Below are 25,569 nucleotides of genomic sequence, written 5' to 3'. Positions count from 1 at the left end.
GAACCATCTGTAATCGCTACAGGAGTGCTATACGTTAAAGAAGAAAAGAAGAATAAAATAAAAATACAGCAATACCAGAGCAAGCAGAAAAGCAAAATTAAAGCATAAACTTTACCAGAAACCAAAAGCCAAGTAGCTCCTCAAAAATTAAAAATGCACTCCTTGGTTACAAGTACTATTACGTGTTGAATAAGATATAACAGCAAAAGCATTATGAGCAAAGCGAAGGCTGCATTACCTAAACTTGAATCTGATGCAGACTTACTAGCTCTGCTTTATGTTCTAACCAAAGCGCAGTGAATGCGCCTTAGAAGTCTCAATTCGCCATTCCCGAAGTGGGATATTCCCGGAATCCCTCGAAAGCAGCATTAGGTCTGATTGACGTGCTGTGTCCTGGGGCAGACGTCACGAGTCCGAAATCTTCCACGGAGCAGTTCATTTTATCCAAACAAGAAGAGTGGGAATACGTGTTTATGGATTACTTTTGATTGCATTCATGTAGTCGTGACGTCTGGATGTTGTTACTGGATCAAAAGGCCGGTTAGCTGCAGCCCGAGGAGCAAGCAGCAGGTGCATGTGGATGGTGATAAAAACTCAAGGCAAACTCCGCTCTCTCTCCACACGGCGTTAACACCGACGGGTCGATTAAAAACTTTTGGAAAACCGGACTACATCGAGTTCTTGCGTTGGGGAGAAGCGTAAGAATGCTTTTCGCGGCTTTCCCTTTTCGAGAATAGTATGTTAAGCCCAAGATAAAGCAGCAGCGTCTTGTCCCGTCTGTCCTCACGCAAACATGGAGAAAAGTTAAAAGTGAACGTCGGCGCTAACTTACCTCAGCCCTGCTGACTCCCACATTCATGTTTGTTGTTGACTTTTGTGTTGTTGTTGTTTTGGACTTTTTTGGAGAAAAACGACACGGTGGATACATGGTGAGACTCTAGCACAGATTTTCAGGATATCACTGGAGCAGACGAGGCTATGGAGAGCAAGACCAAGGCGGCCGGTCGGACCTTCTCCCCGGACGGTCGCGCCGAGGACCGAGTGGGCAGGTAACGTTAACCGTTTACCGTTTAACGGTGATCTCAAGCTGCTGACATGTTTAAAACTTTATCTGATCGATTTTAAGACGTCGATAACTTGTATATTAGATACAGATTAAACAAAGTGTTCGTCAATTTTGTGAATATTGGACGCAATAACTAGCAAACTAACATTAACCCTATAAAGCCAAGTGTATCATATTTGATACACAAGTTTTTGAGACCTCTACATCATCAGTGTGATATTATTTTCCTGAAAAACCTGATGTATACATGTGTTGAAGAAAAAAAAACTGAGCAACAAATTGCACAAAAATACAAGATATATAACAAAATTTATATGCAGGTTCCACTGGTGGATCAGTCATTGCTGCGTGAAAACTTCATATCAGCAGATGTATGATGTTGTGTTATATGGAAAAAAATATTTTTCATGTTTGAGGAAAATGTTAAAAGAAAGTAAAGCCTTAAAAGGTTAAAAATGTTGGGTTTTATATGTTTTTGTTAGTTCAAGAAAAACAAACTGTGAGCAACAAATTGCACAAAAAGAACTGATGTATCAAATATGATACAAATTAGAATCATATATCCCTATTGTTTTTGGATTTTTTTTAAATGATCTGTCAGCAGGTTCAATAAACACTCCAGTTTAAAAAAAAGAAGAATTTTCTGGCAATTATTTAATGGTTCAGGTTTTATAGGGTTAACTGACGTACTTCAAACCGTTAACATTACTCCGATTAACCGTTAACCCTCTGGAGTCTCCAAAAGCTCCAAAAGCTCCAAAGCATTCAGACTTCTTCATCACATCCAGACTAGAAAACAAAGCAGCGTGGAGCCCTACTGTAAATTTACCTCTAAAGTTCTGGCTGTAAACTCCATGACATGATATTTTGTATAAAATTATAGAACTGGGTGTTATATTTGCAACCTTTGTTCACATTTGCAACATTTACAATTCTTTATTGAGCTTTATTGAGATAGTGTTTTGAAAGTTAAAAAAATATTCAAAATCACATTTTATGTTGAACTAAAGGACTAAAAAAGACACAAAATGATGATAAAAAGACACAAAATGACTAAAAAAGACGCAAAATGACAAAAAAAAAGAAACAAAATGACTAAAAAAAGACACAAAAGACACAAAATGACTAATAAAAGACACAAAATGACCAAAAAAGACACACAAAGACTTACAAAGACACAAAAAGACAAAAAATGACCAAAATTGGTACGCTAAACACACAAGACACAAATAATATAGAATCACACTAGAATAAAAACCAGAGTTGGATGACAGGATCACACACAATCAAAAGATCTCATTTATGTTGGTGTTTCTTTGGTTCAGAATGTTGATCCAGTAAGTCAGAATAAAAAATCAATTACTATTAGGTCATATAGGTGAGGTTGTGCTGAAAAAAATATACCAACATGGCATTTAAACATTTTTTAAGTGGTGTATACAGGCAGGATGAAAAGGATTCAAAAATGGATAAATTAGCCCCAGACTCCATAGAGTTAAAACTAACGGCTAAGATTACCAGTTAACTAATGGTTGCGTTCGTACAAAGCTCTCATTACACATTGTTATATTTTAACAAATCCCCATAACTCCTCTTATTTTTTTCTTCTATAGAATTTAATATGCAATGCAATGTGAAATTTGTAAGGATAATGCCAAATTCTTGTACTTAATAACGTACTTCAGACATACGGTAACTGCATTTCCTAGATCTTACTATCAATTCGATTTACAGAGTATTATACTTTCTGTAGGAGTTGTACAGTGGTCACCAAATGTTTATAATTTTGTTTTGCTCAATAGAAACTGGTAATTTTGTGTCATTGCTCATGATGGTTCAAATTAAATAAATATGGATGACTGCTGTACATTAGGAAAATAATCTACACTACTACACAGTTGCCTGGCTAAATAAATACAACAGCCTCATTATAAACCCCTGCCTTCAAGGAGATTATAATGTTCACTTGTTGTTGAGACTTAAAATATGTGTTTCTTCAACTTCATGGTCATGGTTTGCAGTTTGTGGCTTTATTGAATTTTAGAGGTGTTGACTTAATATTATGAACCACAGCCTCGAAAATGGCCAAAAAGTTGATTCAACTCTTTTTTAAAACTGAAAGTTTATGAAGTACAAACTAACAAGTTCATGAAGGCTTTATTGCAGTTTGTTTGACTACCTCAGTTTTATCATGGTGTCCCTAATAAACTGGCAACTACTGACTGTGTAGTGTAATGTAAATAATGTAGCTTACCCACATGCAAACATAGGCTGAAGCATTTTGCCTTTTTTGTTGCCGTTTGAAATCAACAGTGCTAATGGGAGCTGTTGCACAGGTCAAACAAACTGAGATAACAGAAACCAACACCTGAAATCAGATGCCACATTCACAACCTCCACATTGATGCATCTAATGTGTGACCTTGCTTTTGTTTTGACAACAGAGTCATTCTCAGACAGGGAGCATAACGTTTGCATAATGATACCTTTATTTTCCCCTAGGATTTGCATTGCCACAGTAGTTAGAGCCTGGGTAGTGTGTAGTATATATACAGTAGTAAAGTCATTAAGTCTGTTGTGCTTAAATGTGTTCAAAACAAATGTAGTAGCCTACCACATTGCTTTTCTTCTACAGGAATGACTTTGCTCTTGTGAAAGGGTTAATCTGTAGGATTATCCTGTTACCTAAGGCATTAGACTGAGCCACCTACACCCACCACATCTTTGAAAATCTGGAGCCAGATGTAGATGTAGGTAGTGCAGAGACATGCTATATGAAAGATTACATTAATAAATAATAATAATAATAATAATAAATCATTTTATTTATAAGTGCCTTTCTGAACACCCAAGGTCACTTTACAACAAAACATAAAATAATTTAAAAACAGTTGCAACAAAATAAAACATCAAACAGTATTGACATGGTCAGTGAGTGACTAGGTGGTGTATGCTTGTCTGAACAGATGGGTTTTGAGTCTGGATTTGAAAAGTGGCAAGGAGTCAATGGTGCAGAGGTCAGGAGGGAGAGTGTTCCAGAGCTGGGGAGCAAAGCGGCTGAAGGCTCTACTGCCCATGGTGACGAGGCGGGCAGGAGGGACAGAGAGCTGGAGGGTGGAGGAGGAGCGGAGTGAGCGGGCAGGAGCGGAGACGTGGAGGAGGTCCGAGATGTACGGTGGAGCCAGGTTGTGAAGCGCTTTGAAAGTGATGAGGAGTATTTTGAAGTTGATCCGGTGTTTTATTGGAAGCCAGTGGAGTTCTTGCAGGATGGGGTTGATGTGGTGAGCGGTGGGAGTCTGGGTTATGATGCGTGCCGCAGAGTTCTGGAGGAGCTGCAGTTTCTGGAGGGATTTGTTGGGGACACCAAAGAGCAGGGAGTTGCAGTAGTCAATCCGGGAGGTCACGAGACTGTGGACGAGGATGGCAGTGGTGTGTGGAGTGAGAGAGGGACGGAGCCGAGAGATGTTGCGTAGGTGGAAGTATGCAGACCCGGTTAAGTTATTGATGTGTGAGTGAAAAGAGAGAGTACTGTCGAGGATGACACCAAGACTCTTTACCTGAGGGGAGGGAGGGACAATGGAGTTGTTGATGGAGATGGAGAAACTGTCAGATTTGGAGAGAGTGGAAGAGGTGCCTACCAGGAGGACTTCAGTTTTAGAGCTATTACATTGGAGGAAGTTGGAGGAGAACCAAGAATGAATTTCTTGCAGACAGAGGGTAAGGGAGGTAGGTGGGAGTGATGAGGAGGGTTTGGTAGAGAGGTAGTGCTGGGTGTCATCCGCGTAGCAGTGGAAAATGTATGTTATGTTTGTGGAAGATCTGACCGAAAAGGAGTAAGTAGATAATGAAGAGGAGGGGCCCCAGGACAGATCCCTGGGGCACACCGCCTGGAACAGGGAAAGTGTGGGACTTGTGGGATTTCAGTTGGATGAATTGTGTGCGACAGGAAAGGTAAGAAGTGAACCAGGCAAGGGGTGTGTGTGTAATGCCTATGGATGAAAGTCTGTCCAGGAGGGTGTTGTGTGAGATCGAGAAGGATGAGTATGGAGGGTAAACCAGAATCAGAGGCTATGAGAAGGTCATTTGCGATTTTGAGGAGTGCTGTTTCGGTGCTGTGGAGGGGACGGAAACCGGATTGAAACTGCTCGCAGATATTGTGGGTGGTGAGGTGGTTGTGTAGTTGAGAGGCAACAGATATTTCGGGGTTTTTTGAGATGAATGGTAGATTGGAAATGGGACGCAGATTATTAAAATTTGTGGGATCCAGGCCAGGTTTTTTCAGAATGGGTGTGACAGTAGCTGTTTTTAGTGAGAGGGGGACAGTTCCAGAAGTATATGAGGAATGGATGATGTTAGTGATGAGGGGAGCAAGGGAAGGAAGGCAAGTTCTGACTAGAGTAGTGGGAAGTGGATCGAGCGGACAGGTGGAGGGTTTAGATTTTAGAATAAGTTGAGAAATGGCTTGGACAGAGGGGAGAATGAAACTAGAAAATGTGCTGTGTAGGGATGAGACTGCAGCTGAGGTCAGGTCAGGTCAGAAGAGAGTCGGGTGGTTTTGTAATATTTGTGAGGAGAGAGAAGAGAGTTTTGGAGCTATGTTGATTAGAATGAATTAAACCGGAGTAATATGCAGATTTGGCTGAAGAGAGACTGTCCTTGTAGTGCAATACATAGTTATTGTACATGTCTTTGTGAATGGTGAGTCCGGTTTTACTGTAGATGCGTTCCAGTTGTCGTCCTTGGGATTTCAGATGGTGGAGGGCGGGGGTGAACCAGGGTGCAGAGCGAGAGAAGGAGACAGGTCTGGTTTTAAATGGAGCATGTGAGTGGTTATGGAGATTTGTGTTGTAGTGTGAAACCAGATCTTTAGGTGAGCTGTTGGGATCAGAGTTGGGAAAATTGTGAATGTCAGATGTAAATGTGTCAGTGTTGATGTCCTTGATTTTGCGGAATGAGATGGTGCAGGGGAGGATGATTTTGGACAGAGAGAGGTTGATGTTGAAAGTGATGAGCACGTGGTCAGAGTAGGGGAGTGTGTGTGGCTTGCAATCAGTGGGTTTGACACCTGAGCAGCAGACAGTGTCCTGTATATGTCCTTTACTGTGTGTTGGGAAGTTGATGTATTGTTGCAAACCAAAACAATCTAAGCAGGATGAGAGGTCTTTTGAGAGAGAGAGTTTGTATTATTGTCCACATGAATATTAAAGTCCCCGAGGATAATGGTGCTATGGGAGAGAGAAGACAGATGTGTGAGGACGAGAGAAGTCATTTATAAAGTCCTTGTTGTATTTTTGTGGGCGGTAGATGGTGGCAATAATTGTGGGAGAGGGTCCAGGCAGAAGTGAGGCAGAGTACTCGAAGGAGGAGAACACAGGAGCAGCAGGTACAGGAACGACTTTCCAACTCTTGGTGTAGCATCGCGAGACCTCAGCCCCGGCCACATGTACGGGGCTGCGAGATGTAAACAAACCCCGGTGGAGCGGACTCGTTCAGAGAGGAACAGCGAGGAACACAGGAACAGCTGTCGGTCAATAAGGACATCACGGACCAAATGCCCCTTGCTGAGAGAGCGAATGTTAAGGAAACCGAAGCTGACGGTGGAGGTGGTGCTGCTGCTCTTAGCCACGGAGTTAGCCGACCTAGCAAGGCTGGACAGGACAGAGTGGTTGACATCTCGAGCAGTGTTGCGGGAGCGGCAGGGATTTGTGGAAAAGATCGTCTTCATTGGGGTGAGAGTCGTTGTATTGAAACTTGCGACGAGATCCACAATGAGTGTATCTCCGACGAGGCTGGAAAGCGATGTCCGGGGGGATGTTGAGCCCAGGTACTGGTCGTGAGGAGGAGATGAGATAGCGATGTTTAAGGAGTTCAGCAGAATACTGGAGGAGTGCGTTTGTTTGCAAGTGGCCGAGGGACAGGAAGAGCCAGATGACTGGTATATGGTAAATCCACATCGTTTTCCAGGAGGGGAATACGAGCCAGGAAGGGGGTCCCAGGTAAGAATACGTCCAAAAATCAGCCACAAATGCGACTTCAGTCTGGACTCAAATACGATAATATGATAGTACACAAGTTAATTCACATAAACAATGTTGACCGTGATATGGTGTGAATGTTTGGTAATTGTTGGTAACAGTTTTTCATCCTTTTTTTCATATAAGTTGAAAATCTTTTCTATCCCTGTTTTTTGACTCAGTGTGGATCCGTATGGCTTTGAGCGCTCAAAAGACTTTGATTATGAGTCGTATGAGGAGCTCATGTCTGAGTATCTTGTTGTGCTCACCCGACGAACTATCAAGTGGTCCAAATTTCTGAAGGGCAAAGGCAAGGTGCAGAAGAATGTAAAACGTGAGTGTGAAAACTAAACACGCCAGCATCCTCACAGAGTGAGTACACGCAATAAAACTGAACTAAACTGAAATGTTCCCCCTTTCCTTCAGTAAAGCGTTATGTCCGTAAGGGGATTCCCAATGAGCACCGGACTCTTATCTGGATGGCAGCCAGCGGGGCTCAAGATCAGCTAGACAAGCACCCAGGATACTACCAGTCCCTGCTCGGAGCCCAGCATGACCCCAAACTTGTGGAGACCATCTGTACAGGTAGGGCTGTAAACAGTTTCACCCATATGTAGGGCTGCACAAGTATGCCCAAAATGATAATCACGATTATTTTGATCAATATTGTAATCACGATTATTCATCATCTTAGGGAAAACATCTGTATTTTTATTGCACAACTTTTAAACAAACAATAGGAGCAGTTTTTAGTATGTGCACAGAGTGTCTGGTGCTTGTTGTAAACAAACAGAGATTGCTAAGTGAACACCTCCTGTAGCAGCAGCACATACACACTGTACTGCTACAGAGCTAATTGTTAGCCTATTAGCAATTTGCAGACTGGACGCTAAGGGGTTAACATCCCCTCTGGCTCTGCAGCTGGGAGAGACTGCTGCAGGAGGACTGGGCTCGTTAAGAAGAGTAAGAAGGAGCCTCCAAAAGTCTCCAATAACAGCAGAAAAAGTCGCTGGATTTGTTGCCAGTCGCTTTTTTTGAAAATTTGTCGCTAAGGCCGTCTGAAAAGTCGCTAAATATAGCAAGAAAGTTGCTAAGTTGGCAACACTGCTTCGCCGGCTTTTATAAATGGCGTGTGTTGTTGTGGCGTTAAATACTACGTCACATCCTGCTTAGCGCCCGCTTGTTATTTATTTTTCATATATTCATATATCAGTAGAGTATCATTTTAAAATGGAAATATCGCAGACGATCAGGTTAACTTAATCGTGGCGGCCAAAATCGTCATCATGATTAAAATTTGATTAATTGTGCAGCCCTACCCATATGCTCACTCAGACCTCTCTAAAAGTCAAGCCAGAGCAAATATGAATTATCCCCATGTCTTCTGTTAGAAGTTGCTGATCAGTGGAATAACTGAGTCATCATGACCATACAAAACAAGTTAACCAAATATTTTTACAACAATGTGAATTTGATTAAAAGTTGCTGACATTGTGTCCTTTGTGATGGTCTAAATGAACAAAATAACAGATTTCATTTTAACATCCAGTCAGATAATTCTTTCTCTCTGACTACCTCTGAAGCTGATTCAGTCAGTGTGCTGATTCGGCTGAACGGCTGCTGATTGTTGCTGACTATAGCCCACAGAGCCAGACACTCTGCAAAAGCCACAGCCAACAGTCAGCCACACAAGGCACAATAATGCCTGCCAATTTAGTGTTTCAGAGCTTTAAAACTTCAGCATGACATTTGCCAACTTTGTAAGGGAGTTCTTCAAGCAGATCAGCTATTTTGTTAATGTTTCCCTGATCGAGATATTGAGTGTGCGTTCAGATAGAAAAGTTAAAGTCCTGATTTACAGAAAAACATGTGACTGCACATGATGACCTGTGTGAGGTCTGCTTTGTGTGTGAATACGATTTTAAGATTTTGGGGTTTAGTGTTTAACATTCAGAGTAAAGCTGTTTCACTTGTTTAACCCTTGTACCTTTGTGTGAGGCTATTCATTTAGAAGCCATTGTGGATTGTCCTCACTTTTGCTTGTGAGTTTTTGTCCATTGTGTGGTACCTTAAAGGCGTATTTGTACCAAGGGTACTTCATTTGGGTGACAGTTTCTTGTTTGTTTTGGTTCATTAACTGTAATTGGCTTGTGGTTTATAGTCACTATTCATACAGCTTTAATAACCCCTTTGAAAGCTTGAAGCTGAAGAGACAATTTTTGTGATTTAGTGACACAAGACACTACCTAGATTATCAGGCTAGTGTGTGTATCACGGTTATAATAGTTTGGGATTTTTCATTAGTTTTAGTTTTAATTTCGTTGTGAATTTATGTTTCGAAATTCAGTTAGTTTTAGTTAGTTTTTCTAATGAGTTTGCTAATTTTAGTTTAGTTTTTATTTTTTGAAAATGCTTAGTTTTAGTTGAGTTTTTATTAGTTTTAGTGTTAGTTTTAGTTGTTTTGTAATGCGCTATGTGTTGTGTGCAAGATTCAAAAAGATCATAATACATTTTGCCTTTATTTCCTTTGGTTTATCCATCTCAGGTCCAAAAAGGTTATTAACTCTTACAGTTCCAGGTGTTTTTAGTGGTGTAGACATCCCAGTCTCAGTAAACATATTTACCATGTGTTCCTGCATGTTCGCTAACAGAATCCTCTTTCTAATAGAAACATTGGATTATGTATGAAAAAAGTTGGCAAAGACGAAAACGAAAGACATTTTCACTATAATTTTAGTTAGTTTTGTAACCACACAATACAATTTCAGTTAGTTATTTTTTTTTTTTAAAGATCTTGTTTTTATTTTTATTTCAGTTAACGAAAATGTTTTTTCAATTCTAGTTTTCGTTATTTCGTTAGTTTTCGTTACCTATAATAACCTTGGTGTGTATGCCATTATTTTGTTGCCTATACTGTAGAGTGGTACTCATTTTTGTGTTGCCATCATGGCATTAGATTTGGACATGTCCCTTACAGACGCTGACACTCAGCAAATCTAGTGTGTTTTACAGCCGTTAAGCCAAAGAACAAAGTGTTTTCTGTCTCTGTTGTGTTTGTGGCAGGTGATGTGCTCATGCGTAGGTGGACTGCTTCTTCTGACTGGAGTAGCACTTAACATGTTGTTGTTCCCTCTGCGTACAGCTCTCAGATACTGAACTTAGCTCATGGTTATGCTATGTCTGGTCATTTAAGGGGTTACAAAGACCTACAATCAAATAGTAAAACACTTCTTTTGGCCTGACTCAAAGGCTGCTGTGGCTGCTTCAGACCCTAATTTTTGGAGATGGCGCCACATCTTTGTTTTACTTGTCTAAGCTGTTATTCTCTGCCTCCATCGTTTCATTCATCTCCTTCAGAGCAGTGTTTTCACGGTAATTAATTATTTCCCCAGCAACTCTAGAATAGGCTGTTCTATTAATGAAAGTACCACCACACATTCAGTGGCCCGTTGAAACTGCTGTGGGAACAGTTAATGGCAGATTCCTCACCTAATGGCAGTGTATTTAAGTTCCTTCCGAGAGCATTTCCATCATGCCTGCAAAGTAGCTAAACAGGGCATGGCAAACTCTGGTTAAAAAAACCCAGGAATTTGATTTGGATATATTGTGTAGCAAGCTCTCTTTCCAACCTGGAGACTCAGTACCCAACCAGGGTCAGTGTTTTTCTCTTGGTTTTGTTGTGTTCGGTCTTTGACCAGCTGTAACAATATAAAGGGCGGATTCAAGTTTGCATTTCAACAAAATAATAAATAGCCGCCCCTTTATGCTTCTTCTTTGAAACAAACTTGCTCTCATGCACCCATAAACACACAAACACAACAGCCTTGAACACCAGTTTCTTTGTGGTATTTTTCTTTCAGACTTGAACAGAACATTCCCAGACAACGTCCAGTTCCGCAAGACATCCGACCCATGTCTGCAGAAAGTTCTGTACAATGTGCTGCTGGCTTATGGACACCACAACCCAGCTGTGAGCTACTGTCAGGTAACGTTACTGCCTGGATCCAGCTTAACCCATTGAAGCCTGGAAAGCGGATACGTCGTTTTGTAGTATTTGTATAAGCTCTCAAATACTTTTTGAATTTCATTTCTATCTGCTACAGAGGCTGAAAAATCTATTATTTAGTAGAAGCGTTGACACTTCTGTTGAATTTCCAGAAAAACTTCAGGTTTTAGGGTGTTATTTTAAAATCGCCCAGAGGTTTTACAGGCAGTTTTAGGCGTCAATGGGTTAATATGATTTATATCTTGCATAATACTATTCTAACACTTTCTTACTCATATGACAATGATGTCAAATAATATTCCATATTACTTTTTATTATTGTTTATAGTGTTGTATTACAAAAATTTGCAGTGAAGGATAAGGTCCACTATCATTGTGGATTATGAGACAAGAACATGCAAAACTGACTTGAATATGCACTTTAAAATTGAATAGACAAAAAAACTGTAAGTAATATGTAAATGTGAGTGCATGGAATCAACATGTAGAGTGTTTCATATTTGTCACTGTTCAGTTAATGAATGCTTATGTGTCCAAAGAGAGGTTGTTTTGTGTCAGTGTAGCCTACGTTAATCATTAGCATATGAGAGGAGAATTTCCTTCAACACAACATGTGCAGTCTGGTTTGCAATTCAAATTGTAATCCTACTCAGGCAACCTGTTTCAGTTTGAATGTTTTCTTTTTCTCTCCTTGTTTCATGTTCAGTTTACACTTAATGCTCTGTCCCCTGGATGCTTTATTAAAGAGCTCTCCAGTCTCTAATAAAAGCTTGTCAGACAGGATGGCAAGATCCATGTGAGAATCTCTCTTTTGTCTTCAGGGGATGAACTTCATTGCGGGGTATCTACTTATTATCACAAAGGATGAAGAGAAGTCCTTCTGGCTCATGGATGCCCTAATCGGTAGAATTTTACCAGGTGTGTGTGTTTGCCTTGATTCTGATCTTGTGTGTGTGCACTGTGTGTGTAGGTGTTGTGGTTGTCCCTTTATCCTGAGCTAAGAATAATCCTGCCGGATGTCACATGGTCTTTATCATGATCAAGGCTTAAGACTTGTAGTACGTTTCAATTTATACCTTGCCCTTCAATATAAATAAAACTGTCTCCATTTATTCTGTTTTTTTGTATAAAAGAGTGATATATATATATATAATCAGTTAAGAGTGATGTCTAATCCACCTTGTGTGTGTTGTGTGTGGGTACAGACTACTACAGTCTAGGCATGCTGGGGCTGAAGATGGACCAGGAGGTGTTAGGAGAATTGGTGAAAGTTAAAATCCCAGGAGTCTGGAAGACCATGATGGATCATAATGTCATGTGGACTCTTGTGGTCTCCCGATGGTTCATCTGTCTCTACATAGATGTCTTGCCAGTAGAGGTGAGAATATCTGTGTGTTTGGGTTAAATTTCCACTGCAACTTGTGTAATACCTTGTTTCCTGAGTCACAAAAGCTTTATTCAAAAGGTTAGGCAAACTAGATAACAGCGTGGCGAGTCAAGAGACATTAGCATACATGACGTTATACCATTCCTGTATACAGTATATGAGATGGGAAACTTCCTTACCTTCAATGTTTTGTTGTCAAAATGTGCTTGTTATTTCCCAAACAACAAAAGCTCTGTCAAAAACACTCTTCATTTAATCCATGTGCTTTATACCAGCACTGCTTTTAGTGGATTCAGAATTTTAAAAAATAAGCTTTTTATTTCTCCTCTTCCTCCAATGTGGAACAGCCAACCTACCATGTAAACAGTCCATGTTCTTTCCATCTCCTTCCACCGGCCTTAGGATGGGTGTGGACTGTTGTTTGTTCTCAAAATACACATGGAGTGTAAGACTTCCACAGACACTCGGGCCAGCCAGTAGCAGTTAATACTGCAGCAACAAGGAAATGATTCCTCACTAATGTCCCATTAAAGAATAATTCTGAGATGGTGCTGCAGTGTCCAACTTTTTTTTTTCTCGACTCAGACATTTTTTCTTCATGCTTTTCTCTTTTTAATGCAAAAAAGCATTGCTTTTCGGATGCACTAGAAATACAGCAAGTAATTTAGATGAAACAAACCCTAATGACATATTAACTCTGACAAAGCTTGTATAGTATACTTCAAACAACACACTTAAAACTTGTCTGTAATGTTCTGAAGACTGAATCTGCATTTCTAATGTTGTCCAACACTGTTATATTAATCTTTCTGCATTACAACTGTGTTGCATTTGCCTCCAGTTTTGTTCAAACTGCAGGTTAAATTTGATGTTGTGTGTCACTGCATGAGTTCTTTGGTTGGATTTACTTCTCTGTTGCTGTTTCTCTGCAGACAGTGCTGCGGATTTGGGATTGCCTGTTCTACGAGGGCTCTAAAATCCTGTTCCGTGTAGCTCTGACGTTGATCCACCATAACCAGGATCTGATTCAACAGGCCCAGTCACTGCCAGACGTCTGCCAAAACTTCAAGCAGATCACACAGGGACCATTTGTCGAAGAATGCCACTCTTTCATGCAGGTAAAAGAAAAGGGAGGTTTCCCATTACTGCTAGTTACGAAGAGTGTCATTCACTGGAGCGGCTGGTCAGTATAAAACAGATGTCCCTTGTTATTAACGGTCTTTAATCCCATAATCCTGGTGTTTCTTTCCGTTCCTAGAAAATCTTCACTGAACCAGGAAGTCTCTCCATGGCAACCTTGACTAAACTACGGGAGAAATGTCGATCTCGCATCATCGCAGAAGAATCCTGAACCAAAGGCGACTACCTGTTGCTCCACCTCAATACACATTCTACTGGGATGAGTCCAGACAGCTCGGTTGCACGTTATTTTTTTACTGACTTAATGTCACAGTGACTACTACATACTGCTGCGTTTTTGTCTTAAACATTTTCACAATCATACAGCCCAAGTGTAAATATATAGTGAAATGAGAATATTCTTAGCAATGTGCTGTATGAGCTGATTCAATTTGTAGTTTCTTCTTCTTCTTTTGATAAATTATGCACTTTACTCCAGAAAGTCAGGGACATTGGTGAAGAAGCTTGGCAGCAAACAGTCGGGTGAATAATGTGTTGTACACTGTGAGCACAGCAAAGAGGCCTACTGTATTTCACACTGAACGGTAAAAGAAGACCGACAGCACTCCATGCTGGCACTACCTGCTGTGGTAATTAAATATGAATCATAATGATTTCAAACATTTCAAATCTGATTAATGAACTTGTACTGTATCGGTTGTGTTGAGGTTTTGAGAAAGTGTCATAGTTCCTGAACTCAACTACTGATTGAGGTGCACTATAATGAACTGATCCAAGTATGTAAAGGTGTGTCCAGTTTGTTGTATGTTTGGATATGTGTGGCCCTTGAAACTTTCATAGTAATGATATGAGATTTTGTTGCACTGGTCCAAAAATAACCATGGCGTTGATCCCGACTGAGTATCCTGTATAGTGCTGCGTTCCAAGTCGCATACTGTTTCTTTTTACTGTTCGCACGTACCACAGTTGACCTTACAAATATGTACTGTTGCATGCCAAATGCATACAACTGGGATATACTGCTTTGTCATTAAAACAGGGTTCCAAAAACTTTAAATATCAATTCAAGAAGTTTCCAGATCTAATTCCAGTTGTGATTGTGAAAGAATCATGCAACTGCAGGATTACACATGCAGACTGGAATGTAGCCTATATTCTGAACTTCTGTGATGTAAAAATAGAGAGAGAACAGAAAAGAACTTCCATTTATATTCTTGAGCAAAATCTATAAATTTAGACATTTCTATTTGTATATTTTCGACAACTTAAGGCCTTTTGCCCCCACTCCACCCCCCTTTAAACTTTCATGGTCCCATGATCATGAAACATTGCATTTTGAACCTCTTGCTCATTTATGCTGTAGAAGATTGTGGGTCAGAATAGTAAGAAAAGCATGCTGATGCATTCTGCAAAATGCGACCACTTGCTGTAGGATATCCTGGTATCTTTGGCACACTGGATTTGACATACTATGTATTGGAACCTGCTAAATATATTTCTGGAATACCTACTACTATTTTAATGTGTCTCGGAACACAGACTTAACAGTCATGTTTATTTCACACAAAAGCTCAATCATAAAGGAACTGCTGCATTAAATACTCAATAAAAAGTCAGTGCTGGATTTTAAGATTTTTATTAACTTTCAGTACGATGCATAATAGAAAACGAGATCAAACCATTTTCTATAAAAATAAAAGATCAAATCACTACAATTCATATGAACATTCTTAAAGGAGAGTTGGGGAAAGCAAGAATGAAAAATGAATCCATGCACCTGTTTAGCTGTAATGTTATATACATTTTAATAATGCAGAGTCACACTCCAATACACACTGTTTACACAAAGCAGCTCTTCACCTTTTATTATCATAATTACCAGACTGTTTAATTAGCTGAATTAAACCGCACCTCAGTGCACTGTTGGGACAGTCTGCAGTGTGGAGCAATATGAGAAAGAGAAACATGGAGAACTTTCCCTTTTATAGAGACACTGGGATTATTTTATGCGTATATTGAGCATGTTTATGTGTAAGAATAAAACTCCACCTAACTTGAAATGTTTTTACTTGTACATAAGCCATTGGAACTTTTAAAAAATATATCTTTCTCCTAGATTTGACTCTCTCTCGGCCTCTTGGGATATTAATTGATTTTTGCAATATATATAAATAATTACAAACAAAAGCAGTTCAAGCAAATTCAACCAATTCCTAGAACTCAATGGGACAAGAGGGAACAGCTGACGGTGAACTTGAACATCAAATTCAAACTGCCTCCACCCTAAATTGTGTGAAGACTCGGTTCTCTCGGGCTTCATCAAGACGCACACCATCTAAAGCTCGCAGGCCTTTGGCTTCTCATCATGTCACAGAGGAAGTGAAAGTAAAATAAAAATATCCAGGGGTCACATTGGATATGCAAAAGCATGCACTCGCCACAGAGTAACAACTGCTTCCATTCACTCATGCTCGTGTCCACGGTTTTATTACTTGCTCGCTCACACACTTTGGTTCATCTCTCCACCGCTCAGTCTGTCAGGTTTAAGGGAAATGAAGGGTTCTTTCAGATTGTCTGGTATCCAGCGTGGCTCCTCTTTCGGCCTATTAGGTATGCAATGAGGACGATCAGCACCAGGCCGGCCAGAGCTGCTCCGACAATGATGGGGATGAGCATCTGGTCCTGGTCCATCTGACACTCCTCCGCTGGAGAACCAAACAAAAGATGACAAGTTCAAATTATATTTGAGAATTTTGGATTTAGATAGACACATGGCAATTAAGTGTAGTAGCTTTCTTTCTATTCTTACAGTAAACAAGGTTAAATGCCCTATTAAAATGGAGCTTGATGGAGGGAGGGAACTTTTTCCCCTTTTCTTTTAACATTTATTTAAACCGATTCCTTAACAAAAGGTCTTACAACATTACATACACAGACAGAGCTGGGCAGTATGGTCAATATCTTATATCCTGATGTAGATCTTTTCCAGTGGTGGAAGAAGTATTCAGATCCCTTACTTTATTAAAAGTACTAATGCCACACTGTGAAATTACTCCACTACAAGTTAAAGTCCTGCATTTAAAACCTACTTAAGCAAAAGTACAAAGGTATCAGCATCAAAATGTACTTAAAGTATCAAAAGTAAAAGTACTCGTTATGCAGAATGGCATCACTCAGATTGTTTTATATATTCTAAATATATTAGATTATTTATATTGATGCATTTATGTAAGAAGTCTTTCAATGTTGTAAAGATATGACTAATTTTAACTACTTAATATACTGTTATGTTTAATTTAAGAAATGTCTAATCACTTTAAATGTATGATGTTTTTTTTATTTTAAATCTCAACCTGAAAAGTAACTAAAGCTGTCAGCTAAATGTAGTGGAGTAAAAAGTACAACATTTGCCTCAAAATTATTCTTAAGTACAGTACTTGAGTAAATGTACCTAGTAACATTCCACCGATGGTAATTTCATATACCATAACGATATATATCATGATGTAGGATGTTGTTGTTTTTTGGGTAGTTCAATAAATAAATGTACTCCATACTCCATGTTAACAAAGCAGTGCCTCTATGGTTCGCTCCAGCTTCACTCCTAAAGCATCATCCAAATGACACAAATACTGCCACAACGCAGTTTGCCTGCATGTAATGTTAATGTTGTATTTAATGCTAAGTGCAATATAACAGAAAACCATATTTCTAAATAGATGTCCCTCAGACAGTTCACGGCCTTTGAGTCCATTGGTTGACGGTAGGTAGGTAGGCCATATGCTGGTTTATTGTTTTGTTTACTGTTCATTTCATGGACTATTAACACCAGAGCTCTGAGCATATATAATTTCCCTCCTCCTTCCACCTTACAGATGACAGAGGAATCACTGAGGGGTCGATTCTGAAGCCTTGACCTTGATGGTGCAAGACTTTTGGATCCCTGTTGAAGGCCGGTGACTCAAATAGTTTGGTTTTGGTGCTCATTGATAGTTGTTTCCCTATAGGAGGGACGACCCAGACCATAAGAGCTTTATAAGAGGCAATAAAGGCCCTGAGCCAAAGTCATAAAAATAGTGACAGAAGTGTGGATGACCTTGATGATATGGATAGTCCATATCCTAATTGTATTATGTTGGGAAGTTTTATTGTTCTTGATATTGGGATATAGAAATAAAACTGACTTGCCTTGACGCAGCCAAACATGAAAGACCATTTAAAAGGATAGCTTGACATTTTCATTTACTTTACGGCTGAGAACTACTGTAGATCAGAAGCTTGACACCACTCTAATATCAGTCTCTCTCAGCTACTGCAACAGAGTTACATGCTTTTAAAGTTCTTATATTTTCTAAGACATCAGAGTGGTATCAATCTTCTTATCTAACTCTCTCTGAGGAAGCATATTTCCCAAAATGTCAATAAATAAAGTAAATGTCAACCTCTTTCTTTAAATCGTTCTTCGACAAACCCGAAAAAATTTAACCGCAGTAGTCAAACATAGATTCTGTAAAATGGCAATTAAGTCTCATTATCAGACTACAGCTGATTACCCCTAACCCTATCAACATTAAGCTTAGAGACAAAGATAAAGTGAATAACAGCAGGGATAATCTAAAAAATAAAAAATCTGTACCTGTAGCAAACTGGTTGGTTGTGACTCTGAAGGGTTGGACCTGCAGTCTAAATGTGTTGAGAGAGAAGATTGGCACCACAACCAGAGTCTGCTCTGCGTTGCACATGTAGGAGCGGCCCAGTGTACTCCGCAGGTAGTCCAGACTGGTGTTAGTGGCTGTGAAAGGAGCTGTGGAGAGAGATGAATCAGTAACAGCTGAATTACACAAATCAGAAACAGGACAGAACGTGGGCTGCTTGTAACAAATGACATACCAGGTGCATCCGTCCAATTAGCAAGCAGAGTTAGCCCACTCAGGCGGTACTTGTTGGTTGTGGAGTTCTGTGGACGAGATGTATTTTAATAAACACTTGTATGCACACACATAAACAAAAACGAACTGAACGTGTAGCTTTATTCACAACACAGGTGGGTGATCTTACCAGAGTAAAGGTAAAGGTGAGTGTGGTGCGCTCCTGTGTCAGAACCAAGGAAGCACTGCTGGCTTCACATGATCCTGATGCAATGGTCCGATTGGGAGTCAGGTTGAGTAATTCCTGGATAGTCTGGAAAAGGAGACAAGAATAAATTCATTGGAATTTTTCTACGCAGAACAGACAGAGAACAGAGTTGTCTGGGTTTAAAATTCTTACTCTCACATATAGAGCATTGCATGGTCAGGCTGCCCTATATATTATTGAACTACTTCACCCATATCTGTCAGCTCTGTCCCTTAGGTCAAACACACGACATCTTCTGTCTGTTCCACGTTTCGTCTGGAAACACGTGGTGATCCATCATTTGAACATGTGGCACCCAAACTTTGGAACTCTCTGCCTCTCCCCCCACGGTCTGATATTTCTGTGGACTCCTTTAAAATCACCTTAAGACCTATCTTTTTAAACAGGCATTTGGATGACCACCATGCATTGTACATATTATTTTATAATTTTTATGTTTCATTATGTTCTAATTGTGTTTCAATTGTCTGATATTCCCCTATCTTATTTCTTTCTTTTTATCTTCTGTAAAGCACTTTGTGGTTTTATCTGTGAAAAGTGCTATAAAAATAAACTTTACCTACTAACTTACTTATTTACTTAGCTTGTGAGGATATCTCACCTTATTCTGAGACAGAGAGAAGTAAGACACGTTGAGCTGCAGTCCCATTTGAGCCAGGAGACAAACAGTGCCGTTACTGTTGTTTACAGAGTAGAGGCCCCGCTCAGGTGTTCCTGGAGGGGTTGGTGATGGAGCTACGGTTGTTGTCGTGATGGCAGTGGTGGGTGGAGCTGCAGTGCTGGGCTGATCTGCCATACACACGCTTTCTGTGATAAGAGAAACAATAAAGAAAAATATTTAATCAACCATATGAAGAATCAGGTCAAAACAGCCAAGAGACACATCCAGTCGTACCTGTTGGACTCAGGTCATTTCGTGGCATGTACGCCTCCAGCCTCATATCAGAGAAGGTGACACTTGCTCCACCAACGTTAAAAGTGGCGGGGCTCCTGCAGCGGTAGGTGGTGTTGATCGTCGCCCAAATCCCAACTGAAGCAGATATCACAGTGACCACATCTGGGACAAAATAAAAATACAACAAATTAGTTCTCAGCCTCTATGTGTTTTCATTGTATATTTACTAGCAAGCCTTAAATGTGTATTAGAAATTAATTAAATTGATTTCTCTACTTCATACAACACAGATATTTGACCTACTGAATCATACTGTAAATTCAACAATACACACTAAGACATTTTTTTTGTGACAATAGATTAGTGCTGATGATTTTGGCTTCCAATGATTATGAATAGATGGTTGAGATAAAATATTTATTGCTTTTGTCTTCCAGTATGAATTCAGTGCACCCCATTTTAGAGGGGTATTAGATTTTTCTGGTCTAATTTTTATTTATTTATAATTTTTATACATTGAATCTAAGCTTAACAGTTTTCAATAGGTTGTGGAAGTGTACTAATGTTACAGTATAGGCGATCCTATTTTTTTCATCTCATTTTTATTGTTTATTTATATGTAAATACATTAATTATATTACATAAATCCATTAAGTTTATTTTTTAAATTGTTTTTTTCAGTTTAATTATATTCAAATTTCATAAAAAAGGAGACTTTTAAAAAAAAATACAAATCGAGTAAAATAATTGTGATCTCAATATTTTCCAAAATAATCTTGATTATAAGTAAGTAATTACATTTTTAAGGAACTTTTCACAGGCAAAATGTCACAAAGTGCTTTACAAGGGCATAAAACAACATACAGGCAAATACAGAAAATAACAATATAACAGGAAAACACAATTAAAACCTAGACGTGTAGTTGACGAGGAACACACAGTCAACTAAATACCTGTCTAAACAGATATGTCTTAATCTATAATTGTTGTCATAATCGAGCAGCCCTACTCTTAATATATCTGCATGGTGCTGTTTATTCTAAATTCAATCTGCCTGTTTAATTTCTTATCAACATGTCATAATGGTTCACCTCTCACTGCATATATTATATTAATGATCTATTCTATTATCCCCACAGTACCCCGTCTTTACACCAAACACTGTTGCCATTAGATTTATGTTTTGTTCTCACCGGAGCTGTTTGACTCTGGGAAGACTGAAGTGTCGCTGAGGTTGTACTGCAGCGTCAGGTTAGCCACACTGTACAGACTTCCATTGGTTGAAAAGCTCAGCCCCAGCGCGTGGCCGGGTCCAAACACCGCAACCAGCCACGGTGAGTTGCTGTCTGAGCCACAGGAGCTGCTGGCGATATCGACCGTGGTGGAGTCAGGCAGAGCAACCTGCACTGTTTTCTGAGGAAAGACACACGTGATATGACCGGTGTTCAGTGGGGAGATACAATCATTTAAGTCAATATAAAAAATACTGTTGTCGCTGTACATACCGTGCTGCTGGAGGCGTTGTACGTGACGGAGAACGATGCAGAGAGCTCAGCCTTGATGCAGGTAGAGTTCCCTTCTTTCACCTCAAGAGTAACAGCCTGAATGCGGCCTGAAGAAGAGAAAAAGAGGCACAATAAATAATATGGAAAAACATTCACATAACAGCAAACACTACTATACTATACTATACTATACTGCCCTACAAAGTCTAACTGTGGTAACTACGTAAAGGGTAAAACTGAGAAAAACTGCTTTAAAGTTTTTAAACGTTATTTAACTGGCCAGCCAAATGTGTTATAGGTGATATGACACTTATTTCTTTATGTATTGATGGTGGTTGTTTTAAAAATGTTGAACAACCCTATTCAAAGTTTTGTGTATTTTAGACTCAATATTATAAGGCAATGTTATATTTTAGTCTTAATATAATTTTATGATTTTTTAATGTCTCACTTTTTTACTTAATCACTGCCAAGATGTTAATTTCCCTATCTAATAAACGTATAATTTCTATTATTTTTGTTTTCACTATTCAACACAATGAAGAAATACAATGCTACACTGTATCACAGTCAAAGTTTAGCTTTAGTTTTGAGTTGGATTTTGAAAGTTTTATTATTCTTTAATAAATATAAAGCACAATTGAAATCTAAAGCTTTGTCACGAGACAAAACAGACATCAAGGAGTTCATTTTTAGCTACAACTCAATGTCAACCAAAAATGTAGTTACTGCAGTTAAGCTTTGTAGGGCAGTGTTCTTAAAATACTTATTTTCTGCTGTTTTTTCTCCTATTTTCTGGAAAAAATATATGACATACTAATTACACTTGAGTGCACAAATTATCAATGTGACCCAATGACGAATTAAATAATACTGTATTAATAATATAATATATACTTGTATATTGAGTACGTTTTCATAATCCGCATGTCCTGGTTTTGTTTTTGACTTGTCTGGTTTGATAAAAGTTACAGAATGAGGACGAATGATAGCAGATGATTATTACAACATAACCAGTGTTACATGATGCCATGCCCTACATACACAAAATAACAGTTCACACAAACCGCCAGCAGAGGTCTGCAGACAGCTAGAGACTAAGACCAGAAGCCCACACTGATGTTATTAGGAGCTTCTTGTAACAGGTGTAACTGAATCTCTCTTGAAGAGTTAGGAGATGTGCTTGTTACCTCAACCAACCCAGCAACTGTCACACCAGCACGGCATTAATACCTCCATGCCCCAGAAACTGCCAACTCACTGTACCGTGCGTGTGTGTGTGTGTGTGTGTGTGTGTGTGTGTCTGATAGTGCCTGTAATTCTTACTTATTGTTCTGAAGCTATAGTTGCTATTCAGGACTCATGTACTTATCAACCCTTTGACTCATATCCTAGAAAAACCCTCAGTTTTATAACTCAGTAATGCAATACGTGAATTTCACCACTTGCGTCACACTTCCCAGAATGTCTACAAAGAAGCACAGATTGCTATTTAATGTACTGTACGTTATTAGATTGTGTTTTAATTGTCTATTCTGTTCAGTCATATTTTTCATGGTACATGACTTGTTAACTGTGTAGTACCAATACAATTAAAAACTACTTATTGGGGAAATAAATGATTAGTCTTCCCACAGGCCCCCAATTCTGGCAGGTTTTAAAATCCACTTGCCACAATAAAAATTTAACTGCTAAAAAGGATTTGTGGAATTGAAAAGATGCCCCAAAAAGTAGCTGGTTTCCTGTTTACATTGATGAGAGACATATCTATTTAGCACTTAGTGAACCATGCTTCCAACACTTATTTCAAACCACACTTATTACCCAGCCCATCTCCTCTTACTTCCCTCCCTTCACTTCCCTTCATCTTGAGCTTTCTCCATTAACAGAATTTATTGATCTAAATGGAAAGAGCACCGGGCTTCAGTCCTGTCAGTCCCTGTCAATCACACCGCTCCTCCTCTGCTGCCTTGCTATAAACTTGTCCCCGATGTCACCTCTCTGTTCACCCTGTAAACACTGAGCAGTCTACGCTTTACACAACACTGCAATCTGATCATGAGGTAAACGCGGCTGTGTGTACAAAGTATCGAGCTGCAGATAGCAACGTTAGACAGTCGGCGTGGAGACGATAAAAAAACAGAAAAGAGTCCCTTTTGTGTTGTGAGGAAATGCTGGTGCAGGCAGGCGTAAAGGTCACCAGGGTCTTCAGCAGAAGTCCAAAAACATGCAGGGAAAAAAAACTCTACTCCTACACAACTTTAATGGTGTATTTAAGTATGCAGAAGTAAAAAAACAACAACTGCAGTTACTCAACAACTGCATGTGCCAGTTCTCCTGTGTCAGCAGTCAAGTGTGTGTGTGTGTGTGTGTGTGTGTTTGGGCTGATTAAACTGGTCATAAACTGACACTGCCAGTAGGCCTCTACTGGACTGTGTGCAACACAAAGCCTTCATAGGTCACATGAAGCTCTCAAATGACACAACAATAGGTCCAATCTGCTGGCACACAACATTAGCAAAACCTGGTATTACATTAGAATAGAATGGAATAGAATAGAATAAAATAAAGTCCAGGGACTTCTCTGCTAACTCTGGTCTGTTTTGACACAACTACTTCAGGACAGATGACCTTTGGATTGTCTATAAAAGATCCATGTGAATCTTTGAAAGGCTGTCCGTCCAACACACAGGTTTTGGTCCGACTTGGAGAAATATAACAGAGTTATATTATATATTATATAGTAACCACACTGGTTACTGGTCTCCACCAGGATGATGCTTATTATATCTATATATTAAGTCACGCCACAAATGATTTTAACTCATTTCTACATATGATAAAGGCTCATGACTCATCACCTGGCCTAAAGTTGCATGGTCATAGTGAGTTCTCAAGTACTCACATATGACTGGAAAGCTTAATTTAGACTACACTTAAGGGTAGGGCTTCAACTGATTATTTTAATTATTGATTAATCTGCTCATCAGAAAATAGAAAAAAAAATCAAAGTTTCTCTGATGCCTTTAGCCTAAATGTCTCGTTTTGTCTGTGCAAAACCCAAATATATTTATTTTAATAACACATAAAACACTGAAATGCAGGAAATCCATATATTTGAGGCTGGAAACAGCATTTTATGACATTTCTGCAAGAATTTTGTATACTTATCCATTAATAAATTATCAAAAAAGTAGGCGATTGTTGTTCTGTATATTGACTAATAGTTGCAACTATTCATCTGTAAAGTTTGTATAGCGTTTTTTTTTTGGAGTAGGACATTTTCAGCCCGAAGGCTGTGATAAAAACCAATGCCCCAACCACAAAATTTTTATTATATGGAAAATAACTAATTTTTTGACATTTTAAGGGTTAAAATCCTCAAAATACTTGAATGTTTGGTAGTTTTGAGCAGGGCAGAAGTTGTTTAAGAGGTTTATGCAGAAAAAAAGTATTTGTATCATTAATCTGTAAAGTTTTTATAGTGTTTTTTTTGCAAGTGGACATTTTCAGCCCGAAGGGTGTGAAAAGGTAGTAAATTAGAGTGGGCCCAGAGGGTTAATGTCTAAAATTAATCGACGACTTTTTTCGGCTATCCTGGCGAACATCGAAGCGAACCAGCCAACATCGTTCGTCTGGTCGTTTCACCACAACGGACTAACGGTCAGGTTCGTGACGTCGTTCGGTCTAACGGTAGAAGAACAGCGATGAGTTAGCGTTAAACCCGCAAAAACACTCACCCAAAACCGCAAGCCAGGCGATGATGAGCACCGCCAAAGCGTGGGAGAGTTTCATCCTTTCAGGTGGGGACTTTTCTCCTCTTTCTGTCCCTGTGGTGGAGAGACAAGAGCCCGGGGAGGTGGAGAGATAAGAGCCCGGGGAGGTGGTGCTGTGTCGCCGCTGCAGGCGCAGGTGGGTCTCCGCGGCGAGCTGCACTTGACTTGACGGACCGTTCGCTCAAAACTGAAACGTCACTGTTGTTGTTCCTCTTCCTGTTGTTGTTTACGTTACTCCCTGATGTCCAAATAACAAGGGATTATTATTTAGTGATCCCGAAGCACGTCCTGTTGGTAGAAACTGGCAGGAAACGCGGTTAGATGTCGGTCAAAGGCACACGGACTGAATAAGCCATGTCTCCGTCATGTGAACTGGTAGCATTTAGAGCAGCCACCCAGTCACGTGAGACCGCCCCCCTCTGTCTTTCACGAGCTCTATTCAAGGCAGCACTAGTAATAAACTGTCCTCTGCCCCATTAATAAAAAAAATAAATGTCATAAATAAACGCCGCGAAGAGAAGAGTTAACAGTTTTCTTCCTGCGTACTTGTACGAGAATATGCTTGCTGATAAATATCACTCATTATTATAGACTTACATAACTGTACATAGTGTCGGGTGGGTGCAAAGAGAGGCATCTAATGA

The 25,569-nt window shown here is 39.5% G+C and overlaps 2 protein-coding genes across 2 annotated transcripts; one reads left to right on the top strand and one right to left on the bottom strand.

Moving 5' to 3' along the window:
- The first annotated feature begins 352 nt into the window (after nt 1-352).
- Nucleotides 353-14,670, top strand: grtp1a (growth hormone regulated TBC protein 1a). Its single transcript, XM_059352120.1, has 8 exons — nt 353-1,049; nt 7,263-7,414; nt 7,507-7,665; nt 10,941-11,065; nt 11,908-12,004; nt 12,292-12,464; nt 13,406-13,591; nt 13,732-14,670. Exons 1-8 carry the CDS (start codon nt 979-981, stop codon nt 13,822-13,824), a joined length of 1,056 nt encoding a protein of 351 aa, XP_059208103.1. The 5' UTR covers nt 353-978; the 3' UTR covers nt 13,825-14,670.
- A 563-nt stretch (nt 14,671-15,233) lies between these two features.
- On the bottom strand, nt 15,234-25,347 carry lamp1a (lysosomal associated membrane protein 1a). The gene is made up of 9 exons (XM_059352107.1): nt 24,890-25,347; nt 21,150-21,256; nt 20,838-21,057; nt 19,645-19,806; nt 19,351-19,556; nt 18,672-18,794; nt 18,504-18,570; nt 18,250-18,417; nt 15,234-16,318 (listed from the first exon to the last, which is right to left on the bottom strand). The coding sequence occupies exons 1-9, from the start codon at nt 24,942-24,944 to the stop codon at nt 16,179-16,181; spliced, it is 1,248 nt and encodes a 415-aa protein (XP_059208090.1). The 5' UTR covers nt 24,945-25,347; the 3' UTR covers nt 15,234-16,178.
- Between the last annotated feature and the right edge of the window lie 222 nt (nt 25,348-25,569).

This window comes from Centropristis striata, chromosome 2, assembly GCF_030273125.1.
Source record: "Centropristis striata isolate RG_2023a ecotype Rhode Island chromosome 2, C.striata_1.0, whole genome shotgun sequence".
NCBI lineage: Eukaryota > Metazoa > Chordata > Actinopteri > Perciformes > Serranidae > Centropristis > Centropristis striata.
Note: the sequence above shows the minus strand (reverse complement) of the source record. Positions and strands in the feature narration are given on the sequence as shown.

Excerpts from the sequence above, each read along its gene's own strand:
- grtp1a (XM_059352120.1), top strand. The coding sequence starts at position 979 with ATGGAGAGCAAGACCAAGGCGGCCGGTCGGACCTTCTCCCCGGACGGT. Across the intron at positions 7,415-7,506 it reads GGTGCAGAAGAATGTAAAAC|TAAAGCGTTATGTCCGTAAG; the intron begins GTGAGTGTGAAA and ends CCTTTCCTTCAG. Across the intron at positions 11,066-11,907 it reads CAGCTGTGAGCTACTGTCAG|GGGATGAACTTCATTGCGGG; the intron begins GTAACGTTACTG and ends TTTTGTCTTCAG.
- lamp1a (XM_059352107.1), bottom strand. The coding sequence starts at position 24,944 with ATGAAACTCTCCCACGCTTTGGCGGTGCTCATCATCGCCTGGCTTGCG. Across the intron at positions 21,257-24,889 it reads CGCCTGGCTTGCGGTTTTGG|GCCGCATTCAGGCTGTTACT; the intron begins GTGAGTGTTTTT and ends TCTCTTCTTCAG. Across the intron at positions 16,319-18,249 it reads AACCAACCAGTTTGCTACAG|CGGAGGAGTGTCAGATGGAC; the intron begins GTACAGATTTTT and ends TTGGTTCTCCAG.